The 26,644-nt window shown below is 47.6% G+C and overlaps 1 protein-coding gene and 1 long non-coding RNA gene across 4 annotated transcripts; one reads left to right on the plus strand and one right to left on the minus strand.

Moving 5' to 3' along the window:
• The first annotated feature begins 10,478 nt into the window (after window positions 1-10,478).
• On the plus strand, window positions 10,479-16,720 carry ANGPTL4 (angiopoietin like 4). Of its 3 annotated transcripts, none has more exons than XM_049876717.1 (7): window positions 10,483-11,022; window positions 11,204-11,314; window positions 11,440-11,557; window positions 14,214-14,342; window positions 14,742-14,837; window positions 14,932-15,213; window positions 16,055-16,720. In XM_049876717.1, exons 1-7 carry the CDS (start codon window positions 10,690-10,692, stop codon window positions 16,234-16,236), a joined length of 1,251 nt encoding a protein of 416 aa, XP_049732674.1. In that variant the 5' UTR covers window positions 10,483-10,689; the 3' UTR covers window positions 16,237-16,720. The 3 variants fall into 3 exon arrangements, with proteins under 3 accessions (XP_049732676.1, XP_049732674.1, XP_049732675.1); XM_049876718.1 differs by having other exon boundaries at window positions 10,485-11,022; window positions 14,229-14,342; XM_049876719.1 differs by lacking the exon at window positions 14,742-14,837 and having other exon boundaries at window positions 10,479-11,022.
• A 904-nt stretch (window positions 16,721-17,624) lies between these two features.
• Window positions 17,625-26,572, minus strand: LOC126072060 (uncharacterized). Its single transcript, XR_007516455.1, has 3 exons — window positions 26,274-26,572; window positions 25,440-25,532; window positions 17,625-17,948 (listed from the first exon to the last, which is right to left on the minus strand). It is a non-coding gene; the product is annotated as an uncharacterized LOC126072060 (long non-coding RNA).
• Window positions 26,573-26,644: the final 72 nt, after the last annotated feature.

A 26,644-nucleotide genomic window follows, 5' to 3' on the forward strand; every position in this document is an offset into this window, starting at 1 on the left:
CCTCCTCATGGGTCACACATTGTACTTCACCCTTTGGGGCTCACTGGGACTTTAGCCTAGTTATGGATCTAGAAGTAAAAATGGGCAGTAGGGATGGGTCCTGGGGATATTGAGAAATGTCTTGTAAGGCACCTGCCTTAGGCGATGTCTGAAGCAACGCCCCAGGCACCACCCCAGGTGATATCTCAGACAAACACTCCTCAGACACAGCTGGGTTAATCTCATCAGATGGGAGTGGAAGGGATAATGGTTTTACTAGGAAGGTTGGCTTAGCTGACAAAGATGGAGTAATCTCTTCAGATAGGAGTGAGAGAGCTGGTTCTGTTGGTAGGAGAGATTCAACGGAATTTAGGGGCTCAGTGTCCCCAGCTTCCTGGCTATCTGTCCATATATCCCCACCCCAAGTTTCAGGATCCCATTGCTTCCCATCAGTGCCCTCACTTTAACTTCAGACACCATTTGAGGTTGCAATGTAATTCAATTGGCATTGTGATTCATCCACTCTTATGATAATACTCTGAGTTTGCCCTTTGGCAATATCAGCTCTGTTGCTACCAGAAATAAGGCTTCTTTCAGGGCACAAGGGGCAATTTCCAGGTCATGTATGCTATGCTTGAGCTGTGGCTCTGAAACTCTGAGCTCACCCTTTTCTTTCACCACTTTGCCTAGCTAAAGTAAGACCAACCGATCAGCTTCCTTATACTGCTCATTCTGACAAAATTGTGGAAAAGTATCAAATAGTCAATCCTCAGTTCCTTATCTCTCACAAATATTTGATCCCTTGGTGGTGATATTTTGCATATTTCTATTGCCATCTCATGCCATGGATTAGCAGTGCCCTCTTTACTACTGGAGGCAGACTCATCAGTGCCTTTAAGACAAGCCAGACTTGAGAACGAATTGAGACTTGAGAAAACTCATCCTCATGATTTGGTTCCTCTAGAACCACTCTCCATATCAAATGTCTTCAACTGGGTTCTATAGAGGAGCAAAACCAGTGAAGAGTATATACAAGTACATAAAGAGAGATTTATACCGAGGAAATACCTCACACGGTTGTGCGGGCTGGCAAATTCCAAATCAGGTGTCAGGCTGGAGGTTTCTCCTGACTCACGTGGTTCCAGAGGCTGATGAACCCAGAATTGGCAGGTCATGTGGTAGCCTGCTGGCTCATGGACCAAGAACCAGAGGTCAGAGGATGACAAGTTCCATGCAGGATCTAGAGAATGAGCTTTGCCAGAACATCCATATATATTGGATGCAGGCCACGCCCCCAAGTAAAATCCCCTTTCAACTGATTGGCTGCTCACATCAGATCACAAAATGGAGGATGGTTACATAATATCTGCCAAGCCACTGAGAACCATGGCCTAACCAAGTTCACACATAACCTTAACCATCACAGGGGCCACTGAGTTTATGTTAATGGTGGAGAAGTGATTTGGAAAAGGATAGCAACAATAGCTGTACACCATGAAGAATGCATTCAATGTCGTTGAATTGTACATGTAGAAAGTGCTGAGATGGTGCATATTTTGAGATGGCATGTATTTTCACCACAATAAAATTTTTTTTTAAAATTGGCACATGGCAAAAGTAAAAAATGCAGAGCCAAAACCTAATCAGGATGAGACATCAGCAAATCCAAAGTGGGGGACATTATGCTGAGTGAAATAAGTCAATCACAAAAGAACAAATATTGTAAGAGACCACTACTGTAAAAACTCATGAAAAGGTTTACATACAAAAAGAAACAATCTTTGATGGTTACAAGGGAGGGGCAGGATGGGGATGGAAAAATACCAAATAGACAATAGATAAGTGGGGACTTTGGTGAAGGGTAAGACAGTACACAATACTGGGGAAGTCAGCACAACTTGACAAAGGCAAGGTCATGGAAGCTTCATAGACACATCCAAACTCCCTGATGGACCGAATTACTGGGCCGAGGGCTGGAGACCATGGTCTTGGAGAACATCTAACTCAATTGGCATAACAGTTTATAAAGACAATTCTCTACATCCTACCTTGGTGAGTAGCATCTGGGGTTTTAAAAGCTTGTGAGCAACCACCTAAGATATGCCACTGGTCTCACTGTGACTGCAGCAAGGGAGGATGAAGAAAACCAAAGACACAGGGGAAAGATTAGTCCAGAGGACTACTGGACCACAACTACCACAGCCTCCACCAGACTGGGTCCAGTACAGCTGGATGGTTCCCAGCTACTACCACTGACTGTTCTGACAAAGATCACTGTAGAGGGTCCCGGATAGAGCTGGAGAAAAATGTAGAACAAAATTCTAACTCACACACACACACAAAAAAAGCCAGACTTGCTGATCTGACAAAGACTGGAGAAACCCTGAGAATATGGTCCCCAGGCACACTTTTTTTTTTTTTAAATAATTTTTATTGTGCTTTAAGTGAAAGTTTACAAGTCAAGTCAGTCTGTCACATATAACCTTATACACACCTTACTCCATACTCCCACTTACTCTCCCCCTTATGAGTCAGCCCGCTCCCTCCTTCCAGTCTCTCCTTTTGTGACCATTTTCCCAGTTTCTAACCCTCTCTACCCTCCCATCTCCCCTCCAGACAGGAGATGCCAACACAGTCTCAAGTATTCACCTGATACAAGTAGCTCACTCTTCATCAGCATCTCTCTCCAACCCATTGTCCGGTCCCTTCCATGTCTGATGAGTTGTCTTCGGGAATGGTTCCTGTCCTGGGCCAACAGAAGGTTTGGGGACCATGACTGCCAGGATTCTTGTAGTCTCAGTCAGACCCATTAAGTCTGGTCTTTTTATGAGAATTTGGGGTCTGCATCCCACTGTTCTCCTGCTCCCTCAGGAGTTATCTGTTGTGCTCCGTCAGGGCAGTCATCGGTTGTGGCCGGGCACCATCTAGTTCTGGTCTCAGGATGATGTAAGTCTCTAGTTCATGTGGCCCTTTCTGTCTCTTGGGCTCATAGTTATCGTGTGACCTTGGTGTTCTTCATTCTCCTTTGATCCAGGTGGGTTGAGACCGATTGATGCATCTTAGATGGCCGCGTGTTAGCATTTAAGACCCCAGATGCCACACTTCAAAGTGGGATGCAGAATGTTTTCATAATATAATTATTTTGCCAATTGACTTAGAAGTCTCCTTAAGCCATAGTCCCCAAACCCCCACCCTTGTTCCGCTGACCTTCGAAACATTCAGTTTATCCCGGAAACTTCTTTGCTTTTGGTCCAGTCCAGTTGAGCTGACCTTCCGTGTATTGAGTATTGTCCTTCCCTTCACCTAAAGTAGTTCTTATCTACTAACTAATCCGTAAATAACCCTCTCCTGCCCTCCCTCCCTCCCCTCCTCGTAACCACAAAAGTATGTGTTCTCAGTTTATACTATTTCTCAAGATCTTATAATAGTGGTCTTATACAATATTTGTCCTTTTGCATCTGACTAATTTCACTCAGCATAATGCCTTCCAGGTTCCTCCATGTTATGAAATGTTTCACAGATTCGTCACTGTTCTTTATCAATGAGTAGTATTCCATTGTGTGAATATACCATAATTTATTTACCCATTCATCCGTTGATGGACACCTTGGTGGCTTCCAGCTTTTTGCTATTGTAAACAGTGCTGCAATAAACATGAGTGTGCATATATCTCTTCATGTTAAGGCTCTTATTTCTCTAGGGTATATTCCGAGGAGTGGGATTTCTGGGTTGTATGGTAGTTCTATTTCTAACTGTTTAAGATAACGCCAGATAGATTTCCAAAGTGGTTGTACCATTTTACATTCCCACCAGCAGTGTATAAGAGTTCCAATCTCTCCGCAGCCTCTCCAACATTTATTATTTTGTGTTTTTTGGATTAATGCCAGCCTTGTTGGTGTGAGATGGAATCTCATCGTAGTTTTAATTTGCATTTCTCTAATGGCTAATGATTGACAGCATTTTCTCATGTATCTGTTAGCTGCCTGAATATCTTCTTTAGTGAAGTGCGTGTTCATATCCTTCGCCCACTATTTGATTGGGTTATTTGTCTTTTTTGTGGTTGAGTTTTAACAGAATCATACAGATTTTAGAGATCAGGCGCTGGTCAGAGATGTCATAGCTGAAAATTCTTTCCCAATCTGTAGGTGGTCTTTTTACTCTTTTGGTGAAGTCTTTAGATGAGCATAGGTGTTTGATTTTTAGGAGCTCCCAGTTATCTGGTTTCTCTTCATCATTTTTGGTAATGTTTTGTATTCTGTTTATGCCTTGTATTAGGGCTCCTAACGTTGTCCCTATTTTTTCTTCCATGATCTTTATCGTTTTAGTGTTTATGTTTAGGTCTTTGATCCTCTTGGAGTTAGTTTTTGCCCCAGGCACACTTTTAACTGAGTACTGAAGTCACTACTGAGGTTCACCCTTCAGCCAACAATTAAACAGGCCCATAAAACAAATGAGACAAGAGAGATGCTGATGAAGAGTGAACTACTGTATCAGGTGGACAGTTGAGACTGTGTTGGCATCTCCCGTCTGGAGGGGGGATGGGAGGGTAGAAGGGGTTAGAAACTGGCAAAACAGTCACGAAAGGAGAGACTGGAAGGAGGGAGCAAGCTGACTCATAAGGGGGAGAGTAAATGGGAGTATGTAGTAAGGTGTATATAAGTGTATATGTGAAAGACTGACTTGATTTGTAAATTTTCACTTAAAGCACAATAAAAATTATTAAAAAAAAAAAAAAGGGGGACACAATGAGCATAGCAGCCCAGGGGCAAGGACAAGAAGGCAGGAAAATGCACAGGAAACCCAGTAATAGGCAACCCAAGGTCGAGAAGAGAGAGTGTTGACATTGGGGTTGGCAACCAATGTCATGAAACAACATGTGTATTAATTGTCTAGTGAGAAACTAATTGTCTCTGTAAACCATCTAAAACACACACACACAAAAAGTCAATGTTGTGGAGGGTAAAGAAAGGAGAAGGATCGTTCAGATGAAACAGCCGCAGCAACGTGCAATCTTGGATTGGATCGTGCCTGGACACACCATAGCTATAAAGAACGTTATTGGCACAATTGACAAAATTGGAATATGGACTGTAGATTAGATAACAGTACTATGTCAGGGTCAAATTTCTTGAAGTTGCTAACCTGTACCGTGATTATGTAAGACAGTATCCTTGTTTTTAGTAAAAGGGCAAAGACATATCATATAATACGTTTATGTGTCTCTATGTGTGTGTGAGGCGCCAGGCGCTCCTTGGAAACTCTATGGGGCAGTTCTACTCTGTCCTATAGGGTCGCTAGGAGTTGGAATCCACTCAATGGCAATGGTTTTTTTTTTTTTTTCTCATAAGTGTGTGAATGTGTATTACACATCTCAATATATGTGTGTGTATACTGTTGTTGTTGTTGGGCGCTGTCAAGTCAGTTCTATCTCATAGTGACCTTATGTACAACAGAACGAAACGCCGCCCGGTCCTTCGCTATGCTCACAATCGTTGCTATGCTTGAGCCCATTGTTGCAGCCCCTGTGTCAATCCATCTCATAGAGGGTCTTCCTCATTTTTGCTTACCCTCTACTTTACCAAGCATGATGTCCTTCTCCAGGGACTGGTCCCTTCTGATAATATGCCCAAACTACGTGAGACGAAGTCTTGCCATCCTCACTTCTAAAAGCATTCTGGCTGTACTTCTTCCAAGACAGATTTGTCCGTTCTTCTGTCAGTCTGTGGTATATTCAATATTCTTTGCCAACACCACAATTCAAAGGCATCAATTCTTCTCCGGTCTTCCTTATTCATTATCCAGCTTTCACAAGCAAACGAGGCAATTGAAAACACCATGACTTGGGTCAGGCACACCTTAATTCTCAAAGTGACATCTCTGCTTTTCAACACTGTAAAGAGGTCTTTTGCAGCAGATTCACCCAGCACAACACATCACCTGACTTCTTGACTGCTATTTCCCTAGGCGTTGACTGTGGATACAAGTAAAATGAAATCCTTGACAACTTCAACATTTCCTCCGTTTATCATGATGTTGTTTATTGGCCCAGTTGCGAAGATTTTTGTTTTCTTTATGTTGCGGTGTAATCCGTACTGAAAGCTAAGTCTTTCATCTTCATCAGTAAGTGTTTCAAGTCCTCAGCAAGTAAGGTTGTGTCATCAGCATATCTCAAGTTGTTGAGTCTTCCTCTAATCCTGATGCCACGGTCTTTTTCATAGAGTCTGGCTTCTCGGATACTTGTTCAGCATACAGATTGAATAGGTAAGGCGAAAGGACACAACCCGGACGTACATCTTTCATGATTTTAAACCATGCAGTAAAACCCTTGCTCTCTTCGAATGACTGTATCTTGGTCTATGCACAGGTTCCTCATGAGCACAATTAAGTGTTCTGGAATTCCCATTCTTTGAAATGTTATCCATAATTTGTTATGATCCACACAGTCGAAAGCCTTTCCATAGTCAATAAAACACTGGTAAACATCTTTCTGGTATTCTCTGCTTTCAGCCAGGATCCATATGACATCAGCCATGATGTCCCTTGTTCCATGTTCTCCTCTGAATCTGCCTTGAATTTGTGGCAGTTCCCTGTCGATGTACTGCTACAATTGCTTTTGAATGATCTTCAGCAAAATTTTACTTGCATGTGATATTAATAATTCTGTTAGATAATTTCCATATTCTGTTGGATCGTCTTTCTTTGAAATGGGCACAAATATGGATCTCTTCCAGTCGGCCAACCAGGTAGCTATGTTCCAATTTTCCTGGTATAGATAAGCGAACACCTCCCACCACTGCCTCTGTTCGTTGAAACATCTCAGTTGGTAATCCATCAATTCCTGAAGCCTTGTTTTTTGCTAATGCCTTCAGTGCAGCTCCTACTTCTCCCTTCAGTAGTATTATGGACCTGGGGTTCCTGTGCAGAGAAGCTCCTAGGGAAGCTTCCTAAGGGAGGATTGATGACAAGGAGCTTCCCCCAGGGCCCACAGAGAGAAGCCTTCCCCTGGAGCTGGCATCCTGAATTTGGACTTGTAGCCTCCTAGCCTGTGAGGAAATACACTTCTGTTTGTTAAAGCCATCCACTTGTGGTATTTCTGTTATCGCAACACTAGATGACTAAGATAAGTACCACTGGTTCTTGATCATATGCTACCTCCTGAAATGGTTCAATGTTGACCAGTTCTTTTTGATACAATGACTCTGTGTTTTCCTTCCATCTTCTTTTGATGTTTCCTGTATCATTCAATATTTTGACCATAGAATCCTTCAATATTGTAACTCGAGGCTTGAATTTTTTCTTTAGTTTTTTTGTGTTTTAGGAATGCCAAGCATGTTCTTCGCTTTTGGTTTTCTAACTCTAAGTCTTTGCACATTTCATTATAATAGCTTACTTTGTCTTCTCAAGCCTCCTTTCGAAATCTTCTGCTCAGCTCTTCATTGTTTCTTCCATTCTCGTTAGCTGCTCTGTGTTCAAGAGCACGTTCCAGATAGTATATATCTATATATACGTATCTATTGCACACACACACACACGTATATATGTACATATCCCCCTCATTCATCTGTTAGTTTGTCTTACTGTAGTGGCTTATGTGTTGCTATGCCACCAGTATTTCAAACATCAGTAGGGTCACCCATGGTGGACAGGTTTCGGTGGAGCTTCCAGACTAAAACAGACTAGGAAGAAAGGCCTATCATCTCCTCCTGAAAATTAGTCAACGAAAACCTTAAGAATCAGAATAGAACATTGCCCAACTCACTTGCTTTGGACACATCATCAGGAGGGATTAATCCCTCGAGAAAGACACCATGCTTGGTAAAGAAGATGGTCCGCAAGAAGGAAGACCCTCAACGAGATGGATAGACACAGTGGCTGCAACAACACACTCAAACACAGCAATGATTGTGAGGATGACACAGGACTGGACAAGGTTTGGATCTGTTGTACATAGGGTCACTAAGAGTCAGAGCTCACTCTACGACACCTAACAACAAGAACAATATATGTGTGTGTGTGTATGTATATACACATGTGTGTATTATATATACATACATACATATATGTCTTTCTGTATGGGCACATATAGTGATCGCTCATAAGGTTTAGAACCCACCCTACCCTAGTATGACCTCATTCACATCACACAAGAAAAGCCCTATCTACAAGCAGGGTTATATTAACAGGTTAGAAGGGGGGACTGAGGGCTTTTCAAACAACAGTCAACCCACAGTCCAGCCCACGTCACCTTTCTAATGCTACTTCGAGGGGACTGAGTCTTGCCCATCATTATGGCTCCAGCCCAGGGCCAGGCATTCAGTAGGTGCCCTGTGAACAAGTTGTCAGAGTGTCTATGTCATTACTGGGTGAGAGGGAATATGGCACAGAATTAACTGTTCTGGGGATGAAATCCAGAGCCAGTTCCTGGCCCTGGAATGAATCCTTTTGTAGCTGGCTCATAGTTGGGTGGGTGCCTTCAAGGGCCTTTGGCAATTCTTAAAAAAAAAAATTACACTCTCTGAAACTTGGCATGGAGGAAGCCCCCGAAAATCAGATCATGAAAAGACCATCATGTTGGAAAAAGTTGTTGTGGTTACTTGCTGTCTAGTGGGCTCTGACTCACGGCAAGCCCATCCACAACGGAACAAAAGGCTGCCTAGTTGTGCGTCATCACCATGGTCGGTTTCAGATCAGACCCTTGTGGCCCATAGGGTTTTCCTTGGTTAATTTTTGGAAGTCAATTGCCAGGCCTTTCTTCCCAGTCTTAGTCTGTCAGCTCTGCTGGCAACATGCAAGACTCTACTGACATGTGAATTGCATTGGCCAGGAATCGAATCTGGGTCTCCTGTATAGAAGGCGAGAAGTCTCCCACTGAATTACCACTGTCCCCTAGCTCGGAACAAGTAAACGCCGTGAAATGGGCCCTAAATTGATCATTTCTCTTAGTGCAAGAAGCCAAAGTTTGCAGGCAGGGTTGGGGAAAAGGAGAGTGCACTGTAGCTCAGAATAGCTATTTTCCCATTCAGAGGAAGGCCAGGAGCTGGGGGAGGTACGGGCCAGCTGCCAGGCCAGGTGGTGGCCGTCTGGACCTACTCCTTGCCGGGGCTTTCCTCTCTGCTGCCAGGATCAGCCCTTTTGGCAGGCAGCCCTGCCAGGCCCTGTGTATGAGTGACCGCCCACAAGTCAGCCCTGGGTCTTGCAGTTTCAGATTCCAGAGCCAAGCTGGCTTGAAGCCCTGCTGAGTCAACCCTATTCTTCTCCTCTGGACCAACCTGCCCCTGGTCCTTCCTGGCTGGCAGAGTTTTTGTACCAATCTTCCCCTCCTGGCATGGTATCAGAGTTGGAGGAGGGGGAGGTGGTTCAGAGAAATGTTGAATATATGCATAAAAAAAAATAAAATATGCATGGCCTTGTGAAATGAATGTGGCCCAGCCCCTCAGTCAGGTCTTCCTTTGCCCCAACCCTGCCCCTATCCCAGGCTCAGCATGTTGGGGTCTCTCCACCAGGTTGGAACTCTGGCAAGGTCCCTGGGTGGCACAAACTGTTTGCCCTCGGCTATTAACCTAAAGGTTTGTGGTTCAAACCCACCCAGCAGTGCTGCAGAAGAAAGGCCTATCTGCTTCCTGTAAAGATTGCAACCAAGAAAACTATGGAGTGCAGTTCTTCTCTGTAACATATGTAGTCGTCATGAGTCGGAAAGACTAGATGGCAACAGATTTGGTTTTTTGGTTTGGAACTCCTGGACAGGGCCTGGGCCAAGAGGGCAGCAGTCCTATTTGCTGAATGAATGAATGATTGAGGACAGAGGCCTGCGTTTCATAGATCTCCTCTTTCTGTTCCTGCTGTCACACAGGCGAAGACACAAACACTGAAGGCCTGGGGACAGGGGTGACTAGTGGGGGTGAGGCCCTGGCTAGGACACTCACAGCTGGGGGGCTAGGGAGTAGGAAGCTGATTAAGAACTTCACAAACATCTGCAATGAAGGAGTGTGGGACTCCTGAGGCATCTTTCCCGGGTCCAGCCTGGCAGTTCCAGGAAGCCACCCCAGAGGCGGGGATGTTCGAGAGATCCCTGGCTCCCCTCCCTGTCCAGCCAGGGTGTTCCCGCCTAACTCAGCGCACCAAGAAACTTTCTTCTTGGTTGCTCTCACCACCCCCGACCCCAGCTTCTGACTTGGCAGAGGGGTCAGGAATGCCCTGCTCTTCCCATCGGGGCGTCCTTACAGGAGCGCCCTTTCTCCCACTGGGCGCAACAGGGGCGGGGTGGGGGCTCGGATTCCGGCGCCGGGAGGAGGGGAGGTTGGGGGAGGGAGAGTCACATCTGTCACGTCCGCAGGGGCGGGCCAGGAGAGGGGAGCCAGAATTTTACAGCCCTGGGAGCCCCCTTCCCATAACCACCCGCCTCCAGCGCACAAGGACCCCTCCCCTGCCGTAGGCCCCGCCCCCGGCACTCCCAGCGCCCCGCCTTCGAGGCTCCCCGCCCCACCCCTGCACGAGGCCTATAAAAGGGGGCACTGGGGTGGGAGAGGTGCTTCGGGGACATTTGGAGCGGAGTGGACTCCAGTTACGATCTGGGCTCTCCGAGTGGCCTCTACACCCGAGCGCGGCTTCGCTAGTTCCCCCGTGGCTCCTGCTCTCCTTCTCGAGCCCCGCGCCGGCCTTGCGCTCCACACCCTCGCGTACTCGCGCCCGGCGCCCAGGCCGCCCCGGAAGATGCGCAGCGCGCCCTCGGCCGGCGCAGCCCTGGTGCTGTGCGCCGCCACGGCCGGGCTGCTGAGCGCGCAGGGCCGTCCCGCGCCTTCTGAGCCGCCGCGCTTCGCGTCCTGGGACGAGGTGAACGTGCTAGCGCATGGGCTGCTGCAGCTCGGCCACGGGCTGCGCGAGCACGTGGAGCGCACCCGCGGACAGCTGGGCGCGCTCGAGCGGCGCCTGGGCTCGTGCGGAGCCACCTGCGGGCAGGCCGCGGGGACCAAGGCGCCCTCGCAGGCTCCAGTGAGCCCAGTCCCCGGCGACGAGGCCGCGCCCGAGACCCTGCGCAGCCTGCAGGTACCTGTGTTTCGACAGCCTGGAAGGGTATGGAAGGGAGGGGGGGTCCATCCTGGGCTCCCTGGGCGCCCCCGACACCGCCCCCAAAGGATGGAGAGATGGAAGAACCGACGGGTGGATGAATGGCGAGGCTGGAGGCAGGGGCCTCGCTTCTCACCAGGGTTTACCCTGCCTTCCCCAGATGCAGCTCAAAGCTCAGAATAGCAGGATCGAGCAACTTTTCCAAAAGGTGGCCCAACAGCAACGGCACTTGGAGAAGCAACACCTGAGGATACAAAATCTGCAGAGCCAGGTGCCTGAGCCTGTCCCACGTGGGGAGTGAGATCCAGGCCGGACCTGTAGGTGCAGATGTGGAACTGGGCAGGTCTGGCAGCCTGAGCCAGCTGGACCTGACACCCTCTTCCTGCCCTGCCCCAGGTGGGCCTCCTGACCACTACACACCTGAACCAAGAGGTGGCCAAGCCTGCCAGGAGGAAGAGGCTACCCAAGATGGCCCAGCATGTGGACCCTGCTCACAATGCCAGCCGCCTGCACAGTGAGTGCCTGGCCCTTTGCTAACCTTTGGCACCCCTACCTCCACTTGCCATCCCTGTCTCCCTTCTTGTCAGGTCCACTTACAGAAAAGGCACTGGACCTGGGTCCTTGTGGAAGGGCTGTCTCCAGGGAAGGGTTGAAAAGGCATCTCCCACTTCTCAGCCCTGAACCTGCCCAGCTGGGACACCACACCCTTCTTCCCAGCAAGCCAAGGGGTTTTCCCAAGCCTTGCTGACCACTAACTGGAGCAGGGGGTGGGAAAGAGGGACCATGGGGGACTTGAGCTGCAGGAGTGGGGTAGGGGTTCAGCTTAAGGAATCAATCTACTGGAGAATAGAACCTTCTGGAAGGGTGTAGTGGCGGACAAGAGGGTCCCCAGTAGGGAGCATGGAGCCCTCACTGGATGAAGTAAGAATGGCTATCTGAGAGGGGTGTTCTGAGGTTTGGGCTCCCCAAGATCTCCGTGGGGTGTGGATGTAGGGGGAGACAGGGCAGGGAACCCATCTTCCCAGCCAGACACACTCATTCTTGCATCTCGTACAAATCCAGGGTCCCTGACCCACACACTGGTCCCTCACAGACCCCAAAGCCCCCCCTCCAGGTCCCACCCCCACCCATCTGCAGAGTCGGGTCCCAGGAGAGTGGCCTTTGTCACCATGCCAAGCCCTAGGTCCTTTATCATGTATTCCCAAAATCGCCCCAAATCTCAAATTGTGGGTCCTTTGGTCTATGTGGAAACCCTGGTGGTGTAGTGGTTAAGAGCTACAGCTGCTAACCACGTGCTCCTTGGAAACCCTATGGGGCAGTTCTACTCTGTGCTATAGGGTTGCTATGGGTCAGAATTGACTCTATGGCAACGGGTTAACGGGTTGTGTCTGTATGTGTCTGACGCAGTTCCCCAGCTCCTCCTACCCTGAATTCACAGCCCCAGACCCAGCTGTGCTGTAGTCCTCCACCCATCCCACAGCAGTCACCCAGCGGGGCATCTGCACCTCTCTGCAGCCAACTGGGTGAAAGTTCAAATTCCCCCTTTCCACCCTTGGACTAGATGATGGCTTCCAGCCCTCTAGCCTCCAGGGCTCTCCCACCCAAGGCTATCCCCCTCCCACCATGCTCCCCAAGACCAGCTGCCCAGGATGGTGAGAGGGGCTTCAGGGAGAGCAGACGCCGGTCTGGGTTGGGGAGTGTACTGGTGGGGGGCGTTGGGGAACGCAGGGGTTCAGGACTCCAGGCTCTGCCCCGTCAAGTAGGGAAAAGTTCAGCGCTTGGGAGACAAACAGCTGGCGGTAATGAAGGCCACACTGGCGGTTTGGCCGTGGGCCTGTCTTGCCTGTCCTGATTGGAAGAGAGGGAATTAGGGGAAAGGGGAGCTGCCTGAGGGGCCGGAAAGTGTCCTCCCAGGCACTTGGGGCCCGCCCACCACCCCCACAGCCCAGACAAACTGGTTAGTGTCCTTGTTCCTCCTCTCCCTCCCCCCTCCCATGACCTTTCCCCTACTTTCCCTGGCTGGGCTGGGGGTGGGGACTTGCCCATCTTCCTTTGGTGCCTGACATCCTCCTTCCCCTTCCCTTCTCCCTGCTTCTCTCTTTAGCCCTCACCCCCTTCCTCCAGTAGCTGGGACCCCAGGAAGGGGCCTCTGTCCTGTCCCCCAGCTCTCTCTAGGCTCCATCTGCATTCCCCACTCAAAGGAAACCAGCCCTCCCTGCCTGTGGTCCAACTCCCTCAACCATTCATTCATCAGTCATAACCATTCATCCATCAGGTCTTTATTGAACACCTATTACGGGCTAATGGAGTCCCTGGATGGTACAAACGGTTAAGTTAGTGGTTCGAACCCACTCAGAGGCACCTCAAGAAGAAAGGCCTGGTGACCTAGTTCTGAAAGGTCACAGCCTTGAAAACCCTATGGATCATAGTTCTACTCTGCACACATGGGGTTGCCATGTGTGAGTCAGAATTGACTCAGTGGCCACTAGTTTGGGTTTTCACTGGTTACTATGGACCAAGGTCAGTGGGTGCTTGTGCCAGGGTGTGGGGCAAGAGCCACTCCTCGTCCTTAGCCTCACAGAGCCCCCATCCAGTGGGAGGGGGAACCATCAGAGGATCCCAGTGCTGGGGCGTGGGAAGCCTACTGTACTCATTTTGGGAGGTCTGGCCTGGTCTGGGGGCCATAAATGGTTAAGTGCTGGACTTTTAACTGAAAGGTTGGCAGTTCAAATCCACCCAAAGGCACCAAGGGCCTGGTAGTCTGCTGCTGAATGGTCACAGCCTTGAAAACACTATGGAACACAGTTCTACTCTGACACACAACGGGGTCACCATGAGTCAGAATTGACTCAGTGGCAACTGGTTTTGGCTGGTGAGGCAGGATGAGGCAGGGAGAGGCGTGAGGGAAGAGGGCTTCTCTCCTCTGCAGAGGGACCAGCACGTGCAAAGCCTCCATTGCAGGGAGGGTTCATGGTACTGGGAAGACACCGGGAGGTGGGGAAGGAGGCTTGTGTGGCTTGAGGGGTGCTGAGGAAAGCCATGGAAGATTCTAGGTGGGAGAAGAGTGAGGTCAGAACTGCCCCTCCCCTCCCTTTCCCCTCCCTTTCACCGACTGCCCCAACCTCAGATACTCCTAAGACCCGAGGAGCTGCGCTCCTGCCTCATTCCAGCCCGACTGTCCGCAGGGCTGCCCCGGGACTGCCAGGAGCTGTTTGAAGAGGGTGAGCGGCAGAGTGGACTGTTCCAGATCCAGCCACAGGGGTCCCCGCCGTTCCTGGTCAATTGCGAGATGACCTCAGGTGGGAGGCAGGCCAACAGGGCGCCCTCTGGGCACACGCTCTGCCTGACACGGGCCCTCCCCCCAGCGACTCCCATTATAAGCTCAGAGGCAGGTTCCCATGGTGAGCCTGGGCTGAGACTTGCAGGAGGACTGGGTGCAGCCCATCCTGGGAGACTCTGCAGACTTCCGCTGTCCCACCCTGCCTCCTTCCTCCTTGCTTGCCGGGTGCTTGGGCCTCAGGTCTCGACCCTCTGTCTGGTGGTCACCCCGAAGAGTCTTCTCCAGTTCCCTGGGATGTTTGAGGGGAGCCTAGCCCTCCCTGGGTTTGGAGGGGCTTTGGGGATTGGGAACCACATGAGTGAGTCAGGGTCTCCATGAGGAAGGTCCTTCTGGTGACCTTGCCCCTGCCCCTGGATAGACGGAGGCTGGACAGTGATCCAGAGGCGCCAGGATGGCTCTGTGGACTTTGATCAGCCCTGGGAAGCCTATAAGGCAGGCTTTGGGGACCCTCAAGGTGGGTATTTCTGCAGCACCCAGGGGAACAGGGGAGGAGGCAGGGGTGGCTGTGGAGGTGGGCCCCCCGACCGAGCGGCCTCTCCCCGCTGCAGGAGAGTTCTGGTTGGGCCTGGAGAAGGTGCACCGCATCACAGGGGGCCACGGTGGGCGCCTGGCCGTGCAGCTGCAGGACTGGGAGGGCAATGCTGAGTCTCTGAAGTTCCCCATCCACCTGGGGGGCGAGGACACAGCCTACAGCCTGCAGGTCACAGCGCCTGTGGCCAGCAAACTTGGCGCCACCGCTGTCGCACCCAGTGGCCTTTCCCTGCCGTTCTCCACTTGGGACCAGGACCATGACCTCCGCAGGGACAAGAACTGCGCCAAGATACTCTCTGGTGAGCAAGCCCCATCCCACTCCCTCCTGCCCTATCCTATCCCGCTCTGCCCCACAGGGCCTGGTCCCCACCCCCCCGCCGTTTCCTTGCCCTCCCCTCAGATTCTATCTTCTCCCTGCCCCCGTCTTCTCTTGCTGAATGCTTTGGGCAACTGATTTAATCTCTCCCAGCCTCAGTTTTCCCAGCTTTAAGATGGGTATAAGGATGGTGCTCTCCTCTTAGGATTACTTTGGAAATTCAATGAGACGACATACGTGGGATGGTGGCTAGTACATGGTAAAGCCACCAAAATCAACCCCATCTTGTTCTAATGAAATTGGAGGCAGAGTCCTGGTTCTATGAAGTAAAACATACGAAACAGCCTTTTCGGTGGGATTCTTAGTAATTTCCTATGGTTTAATTGAGTATAAATTGATGAAGCTGATGACATAAAGTGTATAATAAATGTTAGCTGGGTGCAGAGGAGTGACTTGCTAAGGTCACAGACTTGAAAGCAGATTTGCTTTGGTTAAGGGCCTGCACTGCCAAAGCCCCACCTACAATGTGTAGTTGAAGTCTAAAGCCCACCCCATCCTCATCGCAACCCCAACTCCATCCCAGCCTTATCCCCAGCTGAAACCCCAAGCCCATCTCCCACCCCAGCCCCATCTTAAACCTAACCCCACCTCCACTTCCACTTGCAGTCTCAACCCTATCCCCAGTCCCATCCCCAACTCCATCCCATCCCCACCTGCGACACTAACCCCATCCCCATCCCTGACTCCAACCCCACCCCTAACTCAGCCCCAACAGAGGCTCAAGGACCCGAGCCTAACTCTGCTCCCTCCTGCCTGACCCACAGGCGGCTGGTGGTTCGGCACCTGCAGCCACTCCAACCTCAACGGCCAGTATTTCCACTCTATCCCACGGCAGCGGCAGCAGAGAAAGAAGGGCATCTTCTGGAAGACCTGGCGGGGCCGCTACTACCCACTGCAGGCCACCACCATGCTGGTCCAGCCCACAGGGGCCACCTCGGCCTCCTAGCCTCCCCGCTGGGTCCTGGTCCCAAGCTCATAGAGGACAGTGACTCCTGTCTCCGGCCCAGGATGTGGCCACTCCCTGCCTGGACAGGGGCTCTAGGCAGGGGCCATCTGGAGCCTGGTGGACAGAGAAGAAACGAAGAAGCCTATGACTGGAGAAGCCCCTTCTTTGAGTGGGGGCTGCACGTGTCGCCCGCCTTTTGAGATCAGCAGGGCTGCAGGGTACACACAGAACCCAGATGTGTGGAGCTGATGGGCATTCTGTCCTGCTCCTCGCCTGCCTGAGGAGTGGGGAGACGCAGAGGGACCACTTGGGGGTGGCCAGGCCAGCCTTCGATGGCAGACAAAGTCACACTGACTGTTCAGGGTCCTGGTCTCTGGTGGGCCTGGGTGCCCTTACAGTGCTGCTGTTTGTGTGTGCTGTGGGACAAGCAGGTGCCAGTGGCGTCTGGATGCCGCTCACAGGACTCTTGGAATAAAAGCAACCTCAGAACATTCTGTTTTTCTTTGTCCTTTGGTTTGTTTTAAAAAGCGGACAGTTTCAAAGTCCATGTAAACATTCCCCGGGGCAGAGGGCAAATACTCCCAGGTACTATTAGGACATGGTAGGTGATTCTTCCCACTGCCAACAGTCGATTTCAGTTTCCTTCATTTATTAGTTCATGATGTGTAGCTTTGTGGTTTTTTTATTTTCAAAATCATGGGGGGAGAAAAGCCCTCATACAATTCAATCGTGATATAAACAGGTACTACAACCAAACCAAAACCCGTTGCCATTGATTCCAATTCATAGTGACCCTGTAGGACAGAGTAGAACTGCCCCACAGGGTTTCCAAGGAGCGGCTGGTGGATTTGAACTGCGGATCTTTTGGTGAGCAGCCAGGCTTTTAACCACTGCGCCACCAGGGTTCCAAACAGGTACTAGAGAAAGTGAGAATTCCTTTCCTAATCATATTTCTGCATACGAATATCGGTTAACTTTTTAGTGCTGGGCTGATAGAAATATAACGTAAATCACACATATAATTTTACTAAGCTCTTTGGAAGTGAGGCTGGTGAGACTCGCTTATTTAGGACATTATCAGGAAAAATCAATCACTGGAAAAGGACATCATGTTTGGTAAAGTGGAAAGGCAGTGAAAATGATGGAAACCCTCAATGAGATGGATTGACACGAGAGCCACAACAATGAACTCAAACACGCCAACAACCATGAAGACTGTACCGGATGGAGCAACGTTTTGTTCTGTTACACAGAAGGTTGCCATGAGTCAGAGCTGACTTGAGTCAGAGCTGGCTTGATGGCAACCGACAATAAAATAGCCACATTAAAAAAAAAAAAAAAACAGGTGACATGAATGAACGTTAGGAATATATTTTATTTACCCCTAATATATCACTATATTATTTTCTTAGGGGTGTTGAGACAAAATTCCATAAACTGGGTGGCTTACAAGAACAGAAATGTAGTGTCTCACAGTTCTTGAGATCAGAAGTGCAAATCAGGGTGTCGGCCACGTTGATACCTTCTGAGGGCTCTGAGGGAGAATGTTCCATGCCCTGTCCTCCTTTCTGGTGACAGCTGGTGATCCTTGGTGATCCTTGGCTTGGAGGTGCATCTTCACAGGGCTGTCCCTCTGTGTCTCTGTCTCTTTTACACGGACACCAGTCATATTGGATTAGGACCTACCCTACTCCAGTATGACCTCATTACATCTGCAAAGACCATATTTCCAAATAAGGTCAGCATATCTTTTGGGGAAGTACAATGCAATCCATAACAATTCCCTTTCAATAAGTGATCAATAGAAAAATTATTAATGAAAGGTTTTGCATTCTGATTTTTGGGGTAAGTCTTTGAGATCTGTTGTTAGGTGATGTCAAGTCGGTTCCGACTCATAGCACCCTACGTGTATCAGAATGAAACACTGCCCAGTCCTCCACCACCCTCACAATCATTGCTATGTTTGAGCCCATCGTTGCAGCCACTGTGTTAATCTACCTCACTGAGGGTCTTCCTTTTTTTGGATGACCCTCTACTTCCCCAAGCATGATGTCTTCAGGGACTGATCCGTCCTGATAACATGTCCAAAGGATGTGAGATGAAGTATGTAGTTTACTCTTACACCACATCTCAGTTTAGTTTATGCTTACAGCACACCTCGGTTTACGCTTACAGCACTTGATCGGCCATGATTCAAGTGCTCACAGTCACATGTGGCCAGTGGCCACCTGAGGTGCAATGGCTTTCCCTTATATATGGCCTTTTTGTCCTTGGGTTTATAATTCTGCCGAAATGATAGGCTAGGTCACAATATTGCAAAGAGTTTGGTTAGTATGCTATGCAAAGAGGGTATGTAAAAATTGGCTGGGATTAAGCAAATGAGTGACTTTGGTCTACTGAGGGGATTGACCAGTTCACGGTTCTGGTGGAAGGACCATGTCTTGAAATTGACAAGGAGCAGGCTTACATATGGACCAATCACACAGATGTTGAGGAGGACCAGACCTCATTACCATCAAGAAGAGCCTGGAGTGGAGTTTGGCCTTTGGACCCAGGGGCTTTGTGCTAAGAACCTCCTAGACACAGAAAAGAAAGAGAGAGAGCTATAACACTGAAGATTGTGTGAGACAGCGAGAATGGCAGCAGCCACAGTAGAGCCCAGTGGCAGAGAAATGGAGGCATCAGCATGAGCGACAAAAACCATAGAACAGGCAAGAACCACAGGACTGGCAGATGGCTGTGGTGGCATTACCGGCCCACTGAGTAAGACAGAGCTGAGCATTTCCAGGCAGGAGGCTTGCTGGAGAAACAAGATGCTTCCAGACACTTGTCAAACAGCCATAACACTTGTCCAAGGAGGGCAGAAGCCTAGAGAAGGCCAGCAGGCTGGCGTGGCTGAGAGTAGGGTCTGCCTGTGGGGACAGCCAAAAAGGAGCCAAGAGCTGTCCTGGCTGACAAACTGCATCTTGTCTCTTGAGTGTACCCTGTTACTTCCAAGTTAATCCTGATCCTCAGTCGTAGCCTCTTCCAAAAAACCAAACTTGTTGCCGTAGAGCCAATTCCAACTCACAGCAACCCTGTAGGACAGAGCAGAATTGTCCTGTAGGGATTCCGAGGCTGTTATCTTTTATGGAAGAAGCAGATTGCCACATCTTTCTCCCGCAGAGCAGCTGGTAGGTTCAAACTGCCCACATTTTGGTGAGCAGCCAAGTGCTTAACCATTGTACCACCAGGGCTCACTGTAGTCTGTTCCTTCACTAATAAGCCTCATAACTGTGAGTATAGTCCTTGAGTTCTGTGTGGCCATTGCAATGAATTATCGAACCTGGCAGAGAAGTAGAGAGTGCCTTGGGGAGGACGGCTGGTGTCAGAATTGGTAAAAAGGTTGGAGAGTGGAGGTATGTCTGACCTCCACCTCATGAGAATCAGCTTCGTGCTGCTGCTGATTGTCATCCCTCCTCCTGAACACAGACAGGCTCTGATGCTAGATCTTACCACCGTATTGGACAGCAAAGCTCTAACGTACATGGTAACGTAGTACTTTAAATCCTTCACAGTTTTTACCATGTCTGCGTATTACCTATGCTGGAGTTTACTCCAAGTTTTCTTTGTTAAAAAAAAATCTGACAAAGTTAATTTTACAGAGTTTATTTTGATTTGGGAAAAGGTTCGTGAACCAGTGACATAGTTTCAATGGGACTTGACCTGCCCTACCAAGAGAAACTGGGAGTTTTTAAAACAGACAAAAGGCAGAGAGAGAGAGAAAAACAAACAAAACAAAACAAAGCAAAGCATTTTTCATATATTTTGACATATCAACAGGTCATATAGGGGCCCTGGTGGCCCAGTGATTAAGAGCTATGACTCTTAACCAAAAGGTTGGCAGTTCAAATCCACCAGCCTCTCCTTGGAAACCGTATGGGGCAGCTCTACTCTGTCCTGTACGGTCGCTATGAGTTGCAATGACTCGACTGGAACGGGTTTGGGTGTTTTTGGTCAGGTCATATAAAAGCAGGACTACAGAATGTCCAAACTTTAAATTTATCTATTAAAAAAGGGTTTGTTTTATGTCTGAGCTAAAACTTCTGAGCAAGCAGGCAAACAAAGTGCAGCAGAAATGTTTGTGCCTACCAATAACGTCCAAGGAGAGAAATTTCAAACAGGGGACCCCCGACCGAGGAGGAAGCGTCCAAGCCTCTTTAACTCTTTAAAAGAGCCTTTTTAACCCCAGCAAGTCTGGAGAATAAAATACAAAGTTAACACCTTTAAGTGTTTTTTTTTTTTTTTTTTAATATCAATTTAGCCAATATTGTTACACAGGTAAACATGTTTCCGGTATTCTGTTTTCAGCAGAGATCTGACATCAGCAATGATAACCCTCCTTCCACATCCTCTTCTGAAATCGCCCTGAATTTCTGGCAGTTCCCTGTCGATGTACTGCTGCAACTGCTTTTGAATGATCTTCAGTAAAATTTTATTTGCATGTGATATTAATGATATTGTTGAATAATTTCCACATTCCGTTGGATCACCTTTCTTTGGAATGGGCACAGATATGGATCTCGTCCAGTCAGTTGGCCAGGCAGCTGTCTTCCAAATTTCTTGGCATAGAGGAGTGAGTACCTCCAATGCTGCATCCATTTGTTGAAACATCTCAATTGGTATTCTGTCAATTCCTGGAGCCTTGTTTTTTGTCAATGTCTTTAGTGTAACTTGAATTTCTTCCTTCAGTACGTAAGTTCCTGATCATATACTACCTTCTGAAATGGTTGAACATCCACCAATTCTTTTTGGTACAGTGATTCTGTGTATTTCTTTCATCTTCTTTGGATGTTTCCTGTATCGTTCAATATTTTGCCATAGAATCATTCAATATTGCAACTGGAGGCTTCAATTTTTTTCTTCAGTTCTTTCAGCTTGAGAAATGCCGAGTGTCCCTTTTGGTTTTCTAACTCCATGTTTTTGCACATGTCGTTATAATATTTTGTCTTCTCAAGCTCGCCTTTGAAATCTTCTGTTCAGCTCTTTTATTTCATTATATCTTCCATTTGCTTTGGCTGGTGTACATTCAAATTTAGGGTCCTTCTGACATAAATTTTGGTCTTTTCTTTCTTTCTAATGATCTTTTGCTTTCTTCATGTATAATGTCCTTGATGTCATCCCACAGTTCACCTAGTATTCAGTCATTAATGTTTGATGTGTCAAATCTATTCCTGAGATGGTCTCTAAATTCAGGTGAGATATACTCAAGGTTGTGCTTTGACTCTTGTGAACTTGTTTTAATATTCTTCAGATTCAAATTGAACCTGCATATAAGCAATTGACGGTCTGTTCTGCAGTCAGCCCACACCTTACTCTGACTGAGATATTGAGCTTTTCCATTGTTTCTTTCCACAGATATACTTGACTTGACTCCTGTGTATTCCATCCATTGAGGTCCACGTGCATAGTCAACGTTTATTATGTTGAAAAAAGGTACTTGCAATGAAGAAGTCATGTGTCTTGCAAAATTCTATCATGTGATTCCCAGCATTTTTTCTATCACCAAGGCCGTATTTTCTAACTACGGATCTTTCTTCTTTGTTTAAAACTTTCACATTCTAATCCCCAGTAATTATCAATGCATCTTGATTACAATGTTCGATCAATTTCAGACTGCAGAAGTTGGTAAATTCTTCAATTTCTTCATCTTTGGCCTTAGCGGTTGGTGCATAAATTTGAATAATAGTCATTTTCCAGCACTATATCAGACAATGCTCTGCTGCCATTCATAAGTTTTTCACTGGCCAATTTTTTCAGAAATTTCAGACCATCAGGTCCTTCTTCCTAGCCTGTCTTAGTCTGGAAGCTCTGCCAAAACCTGACCACCATGGTGACCCTGCTGGTATTTAAAATACCAGTAGCATAGATTCCAGCATCACGACAACATGCAAACCACCACAGTACATGCTAAACCTTCGTCCAAATGCTTGGGATACTCTAGTGAACAAAAAGATCCCTGTCCTCAAAATGCAAATCAAAACCACAATGAGATATCACTTCACTCCCACGAAGATGGCTGTCTTTAAAAAATGGAAAACAACAGGTTTTGATGCTGATGTGGAGAAGTTGGAATACTCATTCACTGTTGGTGGAATTGTAAAATGATGCAGCTGCTGTGGACAACACTTTGGAGGTTCCTCAAAAAGTTAAACATAAGATTACCGTATGATCCAGCAATTCCACTCCTAGGTATCTACCCAGAAGAACTGAAAGCAGGAACACAAACAGGTACTTACACACCACTGTTCACTGCAGCACAATTAACAATAGCCAAAAGGTGGAAGTAATGCAAGCGCCTATCAACAGATGAATGGATAAAGAAAACATGCAATGGGAAGAAATGGAGTGGAATGGAGTGTTACTCAGCCATAAAGAGGAATGAAGTTCTGATACATGCTGCAACATGGATGAACCCTGAAAACGCTATGCTGAGTGAAATGAGTCAGTTGCAAAAGGATAAATACTGTGTGATCTCACGTATATGAAATATCTAGAACAGGCTAGTGTTTAGAGACCAAAGTTTGTTAGTACTTACCAGGGAAAGGTGGGGGAAGGAGGTGTGATGGTTAAGATTGTGTGTCATCTTGGCTGGGCCATGATTCTCAGTGTTTATATGTGTTTACTCCCATGATGGAATCTGCTGTGAGTAATCAATCAGTTGAAAGGAGTTTCCCTGAGAGTGTGGCCTGCATCTGAATATAAGCAGACGGTTCTGACTTCTTTGCTAGCTCTGGATCCTGAGGGTGCCTCCTGTTCATTTGACCTCCAGCTCTTGGGACTTGAGCTATCAGCTTATCTGCAGTTATTGGTATTTGTCCATCTTCACAGCCTGTGAGTGGGAGCCCTGCTCTCTGACCTGCCAGTCTCGGGTTTGCAGCCCCTGCAGCTACGTGAATCAATAGAAGCTTCTATCCTGATCCATAGACTTGGGATGTTCCCTACAATCGCAGGAGCTGTTTCCTTGATATAAATCTCTCCTTATATATATTTGGAAACCCTGGTGGTGTAGTAGCTAAATGCTATAGTTTGCTAACCTAAAGGTCAGCAGTTTGAATCCATCAGGCGCTCTTTGGAAACTCTATGGGGCAGTTCTGCTATGTCCTATAGGGTCGCCATGAGTCAGAATGAACTCAACAGCTATGGGGGCGGGGGAATATATATATATTTATATGCTTTACTGGTTTTGCTTCTCTAGAGAACATAGCCTAAGACAGGGGGTGGGGAAGGAGGATTGATTGCTTAGGGGGATACTAAGCTAAGGGTGATGAAAACATTTGGAAATGGATAGTGGTGATGGGTGCACAACATGATGAAGGTAATTAATGTCACTGAATTGTACATGTAATAAAGGTCAAAATGGCAAATGTTTTGTTACATATATATATATTTATCATTAAAAAAAAAAAACCCACCCCATCTGGAGCAAGGAAAAATGAAGAAAACCAAGCCACAAGGGAATTGTGTCCCCCCAAAATGTGACAACTTGGCTAGTCTATGATTCCCAGTATTGTGTGATTGTCTACCATTTTGTCTTCTGATGCAATTTTCCTGTTTTGTAAATCCTACCTCTATGACGTTAACGAGGCAAGATTAGTGGCAGCTATGTTAATGAGGCAGAACTCAATCTACAAGATGAGGTTGTATATTAAATCAATCTCTTTTGAAATATAAAAAAGAGCAGCTAGCAGAGAGACACAGGGATCTCATACCACCAAGAAAGCAACACCAGGAGAATAGCTGTCCTTTGGACCTGGGGTGCCTGCGCTGAGAAGTTCCTTGACCAGGGAAGACTGATGACAAGGACCTTCCCCAGAACCAACAGAGGGAGGGAGCCTTCCCCTGGAGCTGGCGCCCTGAATTTGGACTTCGAGCCTACTAGGCTGTGAGAGAATAAATTTCTCTTTGTTAAAGCCATCCACTTGTATTTCTGTTACAGCAGCACTAGATAACTAAGAAAGGACTAATGGACCACAACCATTCCAGCCTCCACTAGACATAGTCCATCACAACTAGGTGGTGCCTGGCTACCACCACTGACTGCTCTGACAAGGCTTACAACAGGGAGTCCTGGACAGAGCTGAAGAAAAATGTAGAACAAAACTCAAACTCACATAAAAAGATCAGACTTACTGGTCTGACAGACTGGAGAGACTCCGAGAGTATGGGCCCTAGACATCCTTTTAACTCAGAACTGAGATCACTCCTGAGGTTCACCCTTCAGCCAAAGATTAGACAGGCCCATATAACAAACAATAATACACATAGCTCCACCATGTATATGAAACCAAATGGACACACCAGCCCAGGGGCAAGGAGGAGAAGGCAGGAGAGTACAGGGAAGCTGGACAAATGGAAATGGGAAACCCGAGGTCACAGGGTTGGCAACCAGTGTCACAAAACAATATTTGTATTGTTTAATGAGAAACTAATTTGCTCAGAAAACCTTCATCTAAAGCACAATACAAAAAAAAAAAGCTCCTTGTCGTTACACAGCTGATCTTCAATGCCCCACCCATTAGAGATTCTGTGACCTATAATTGACAGTCCAAACTGGAACACTTTTGAGAGTGGAAAGTGTGCTATTAATAATTGAGCCTGATGAAAGGTGTAAAGTTCATTCTCGGCATATTGGGACTTATCAACCCAGTTTTATAAAACGTAAACTTATATCTCTACCACAAATGGAAAACCACTATCACCTGCCTTAAATAGGTTAGTAATGTTAAAAAGAAAAAAACAAAATCACCTGTCTTAAATAGGTTAGTAAAGTTAAGGTCAATGAAGATAAAACAATGTAAAATTCTAGCTCAAAAACTGATCTATGGTGAAATACAGAATAGTGGTAGCCTCAGGAGGGGTGAAATCCTTTGTTCAGCTCTTTTACTTCATTTCTTCTGTTTGTATCATGTTTGGTAAAACAGAGGGTCAGTGAAAATGAAGGAAACTCTCAATGAGATGGATAGACACAATAGCAACAATAATGGGCTCAAAATACCGATGATCATGAAAATGATGCAGGACTGGGCAACGTTTTGTTGTTACATATCAGGATGCCCTGAGTCTAAGCCAGCTTGGGGGCAACCAACAACAACATGGGAAGAGCAGAGTGGGGACTGACAGGGTATAAGGGAGCTTTCTGCCTGAGGGTGATGTTTGGTTACCTTTATAGAAGTGGGTTACTCAGTTATATGCCTTTATCAAAGCTCAGCAAATGTCCCTTAAGATTTGTGCATTTCATTGATTATAAATTTTACCTAAAAATAACAAAAACAAAACACAAAATGAGCTATAAACAAATAACGAACTCTAGTTAAATACACCAATGTTTAGAAGTGAAGCAGACTAATGTCTTCAATTTTTTTTTTAACCGAACTCCAAAACAAACCCATTGCTGTCAAGTTGATACTGACTCATAGAGACCCACAGGACAGAGCAAAACTGTCCCCCTAGAGTTTACAGAAGCCGACTGCCACATCTTTCTCCCTTGGAGAAGCTGGTATGTTCCAACTGCTCACCTTTCAGTTAGCAGCTGAGTGCCTAACCACTGCGCCATCAGGGCTCCTCTATAAAGATTACAGCTTCGGAAACCCTATTGGGGCAGCTTTACTTTTGTGATACAGGGTCACTATGAGTCGACTGACTCGATGGCACTAACAACTGTGATAAATCTTATGGGGGGAAAACAGGGTAAGGGGACAGAGAGAGGCAGGAAGACACGTTGGAGAGTGCCTGGTAACCAGTGAGGATTCATAATATATTTGTTAAACAAAAACTTCATGACATAAAAAGTGGTGAATTAATTTTTTATGTGTTCAGGGAAATAGTCTAGCTATCCTCAAAAGAACCCATGAGGTATCCACAGGAGGAAAATGAGGCACAGAGAACTGACACATGAGTCACCAATATAGAGATGGAAACTGCAATGGAAATCACCTCGCTCACAGCCCCTCGAAAATGGTCATTTACGTAGGGAGGCCAGAGCTGAGTGCACTGACCTATGACGTCACTGGGACGCTGACACCTCCTACACCTGGACGTAGCCCCATTTCCCTTCTCGAGCGGGTCCTCCGGTAGTAGGGCAGGATCTGGAGCAAGGCTCTCATTGGTAATTCGCTCCGTCAATCCGTTTCACTCCTCCAGTCTTCCGCTCCGCCTTCCTGACCTCGCCTCTGATAGGCTAGTGCGGCCATCACTTCAGAAAGGTCCGCATTCCTTCCGCCTTTCTCCAGGAGACAGAAGGCTAAGGGGGCGGGCTCCAGACGGCGCCCACCCCGGAGGCTCTGCTTCCGCCTCTGATTGGCTTTGTCGGGTGCCAGTTGCTCGGCCGCCCGTCGCTGATTGGCCACTCGACCGCCGCTCTGTGCCA

This window comes from Elephas maximus, chromosome 3 (genome assembly GCF_024166365.1).
Source record: "Elephas maximus indicus isolate mEleMax1 chromosome 3, mEleMax1 primary haplotype, whole genome shotgun sequence".
In the NCBI taxonomy this organism is placed as follows: Eukaryota; Metazoa; Chordata; class Mammalia; order Proboscidea; family Elephantidae; genus Elephas; species Elephas maximus.

Bases quoted from the DNA above. Each gene is read 5' to 3' on its own strand.
- ANGPTL4 (XM_049876717.1), top strand. From the start codon at position 10,690: ATGCGCAGCGCGCCCTCGGCCGGCGCAGCCCTGGTGCTGTGCGCCGCC. The intron at 11,023-11,203 runs GTACCTGTGTTT...TGCCTTCCCCAG, and splicing joins AGACCCTGCGCAGCCTGCAG to ATGCAGCTCAAAGCTCAGAA. The intron at 15,214-16,054 runs GTGAGCAAGCCC...CCTGACCCACAG, and splicing joins CTGCGCCAAGATACTCTCTG to GCGGCTGGTGGTTCGGCACC.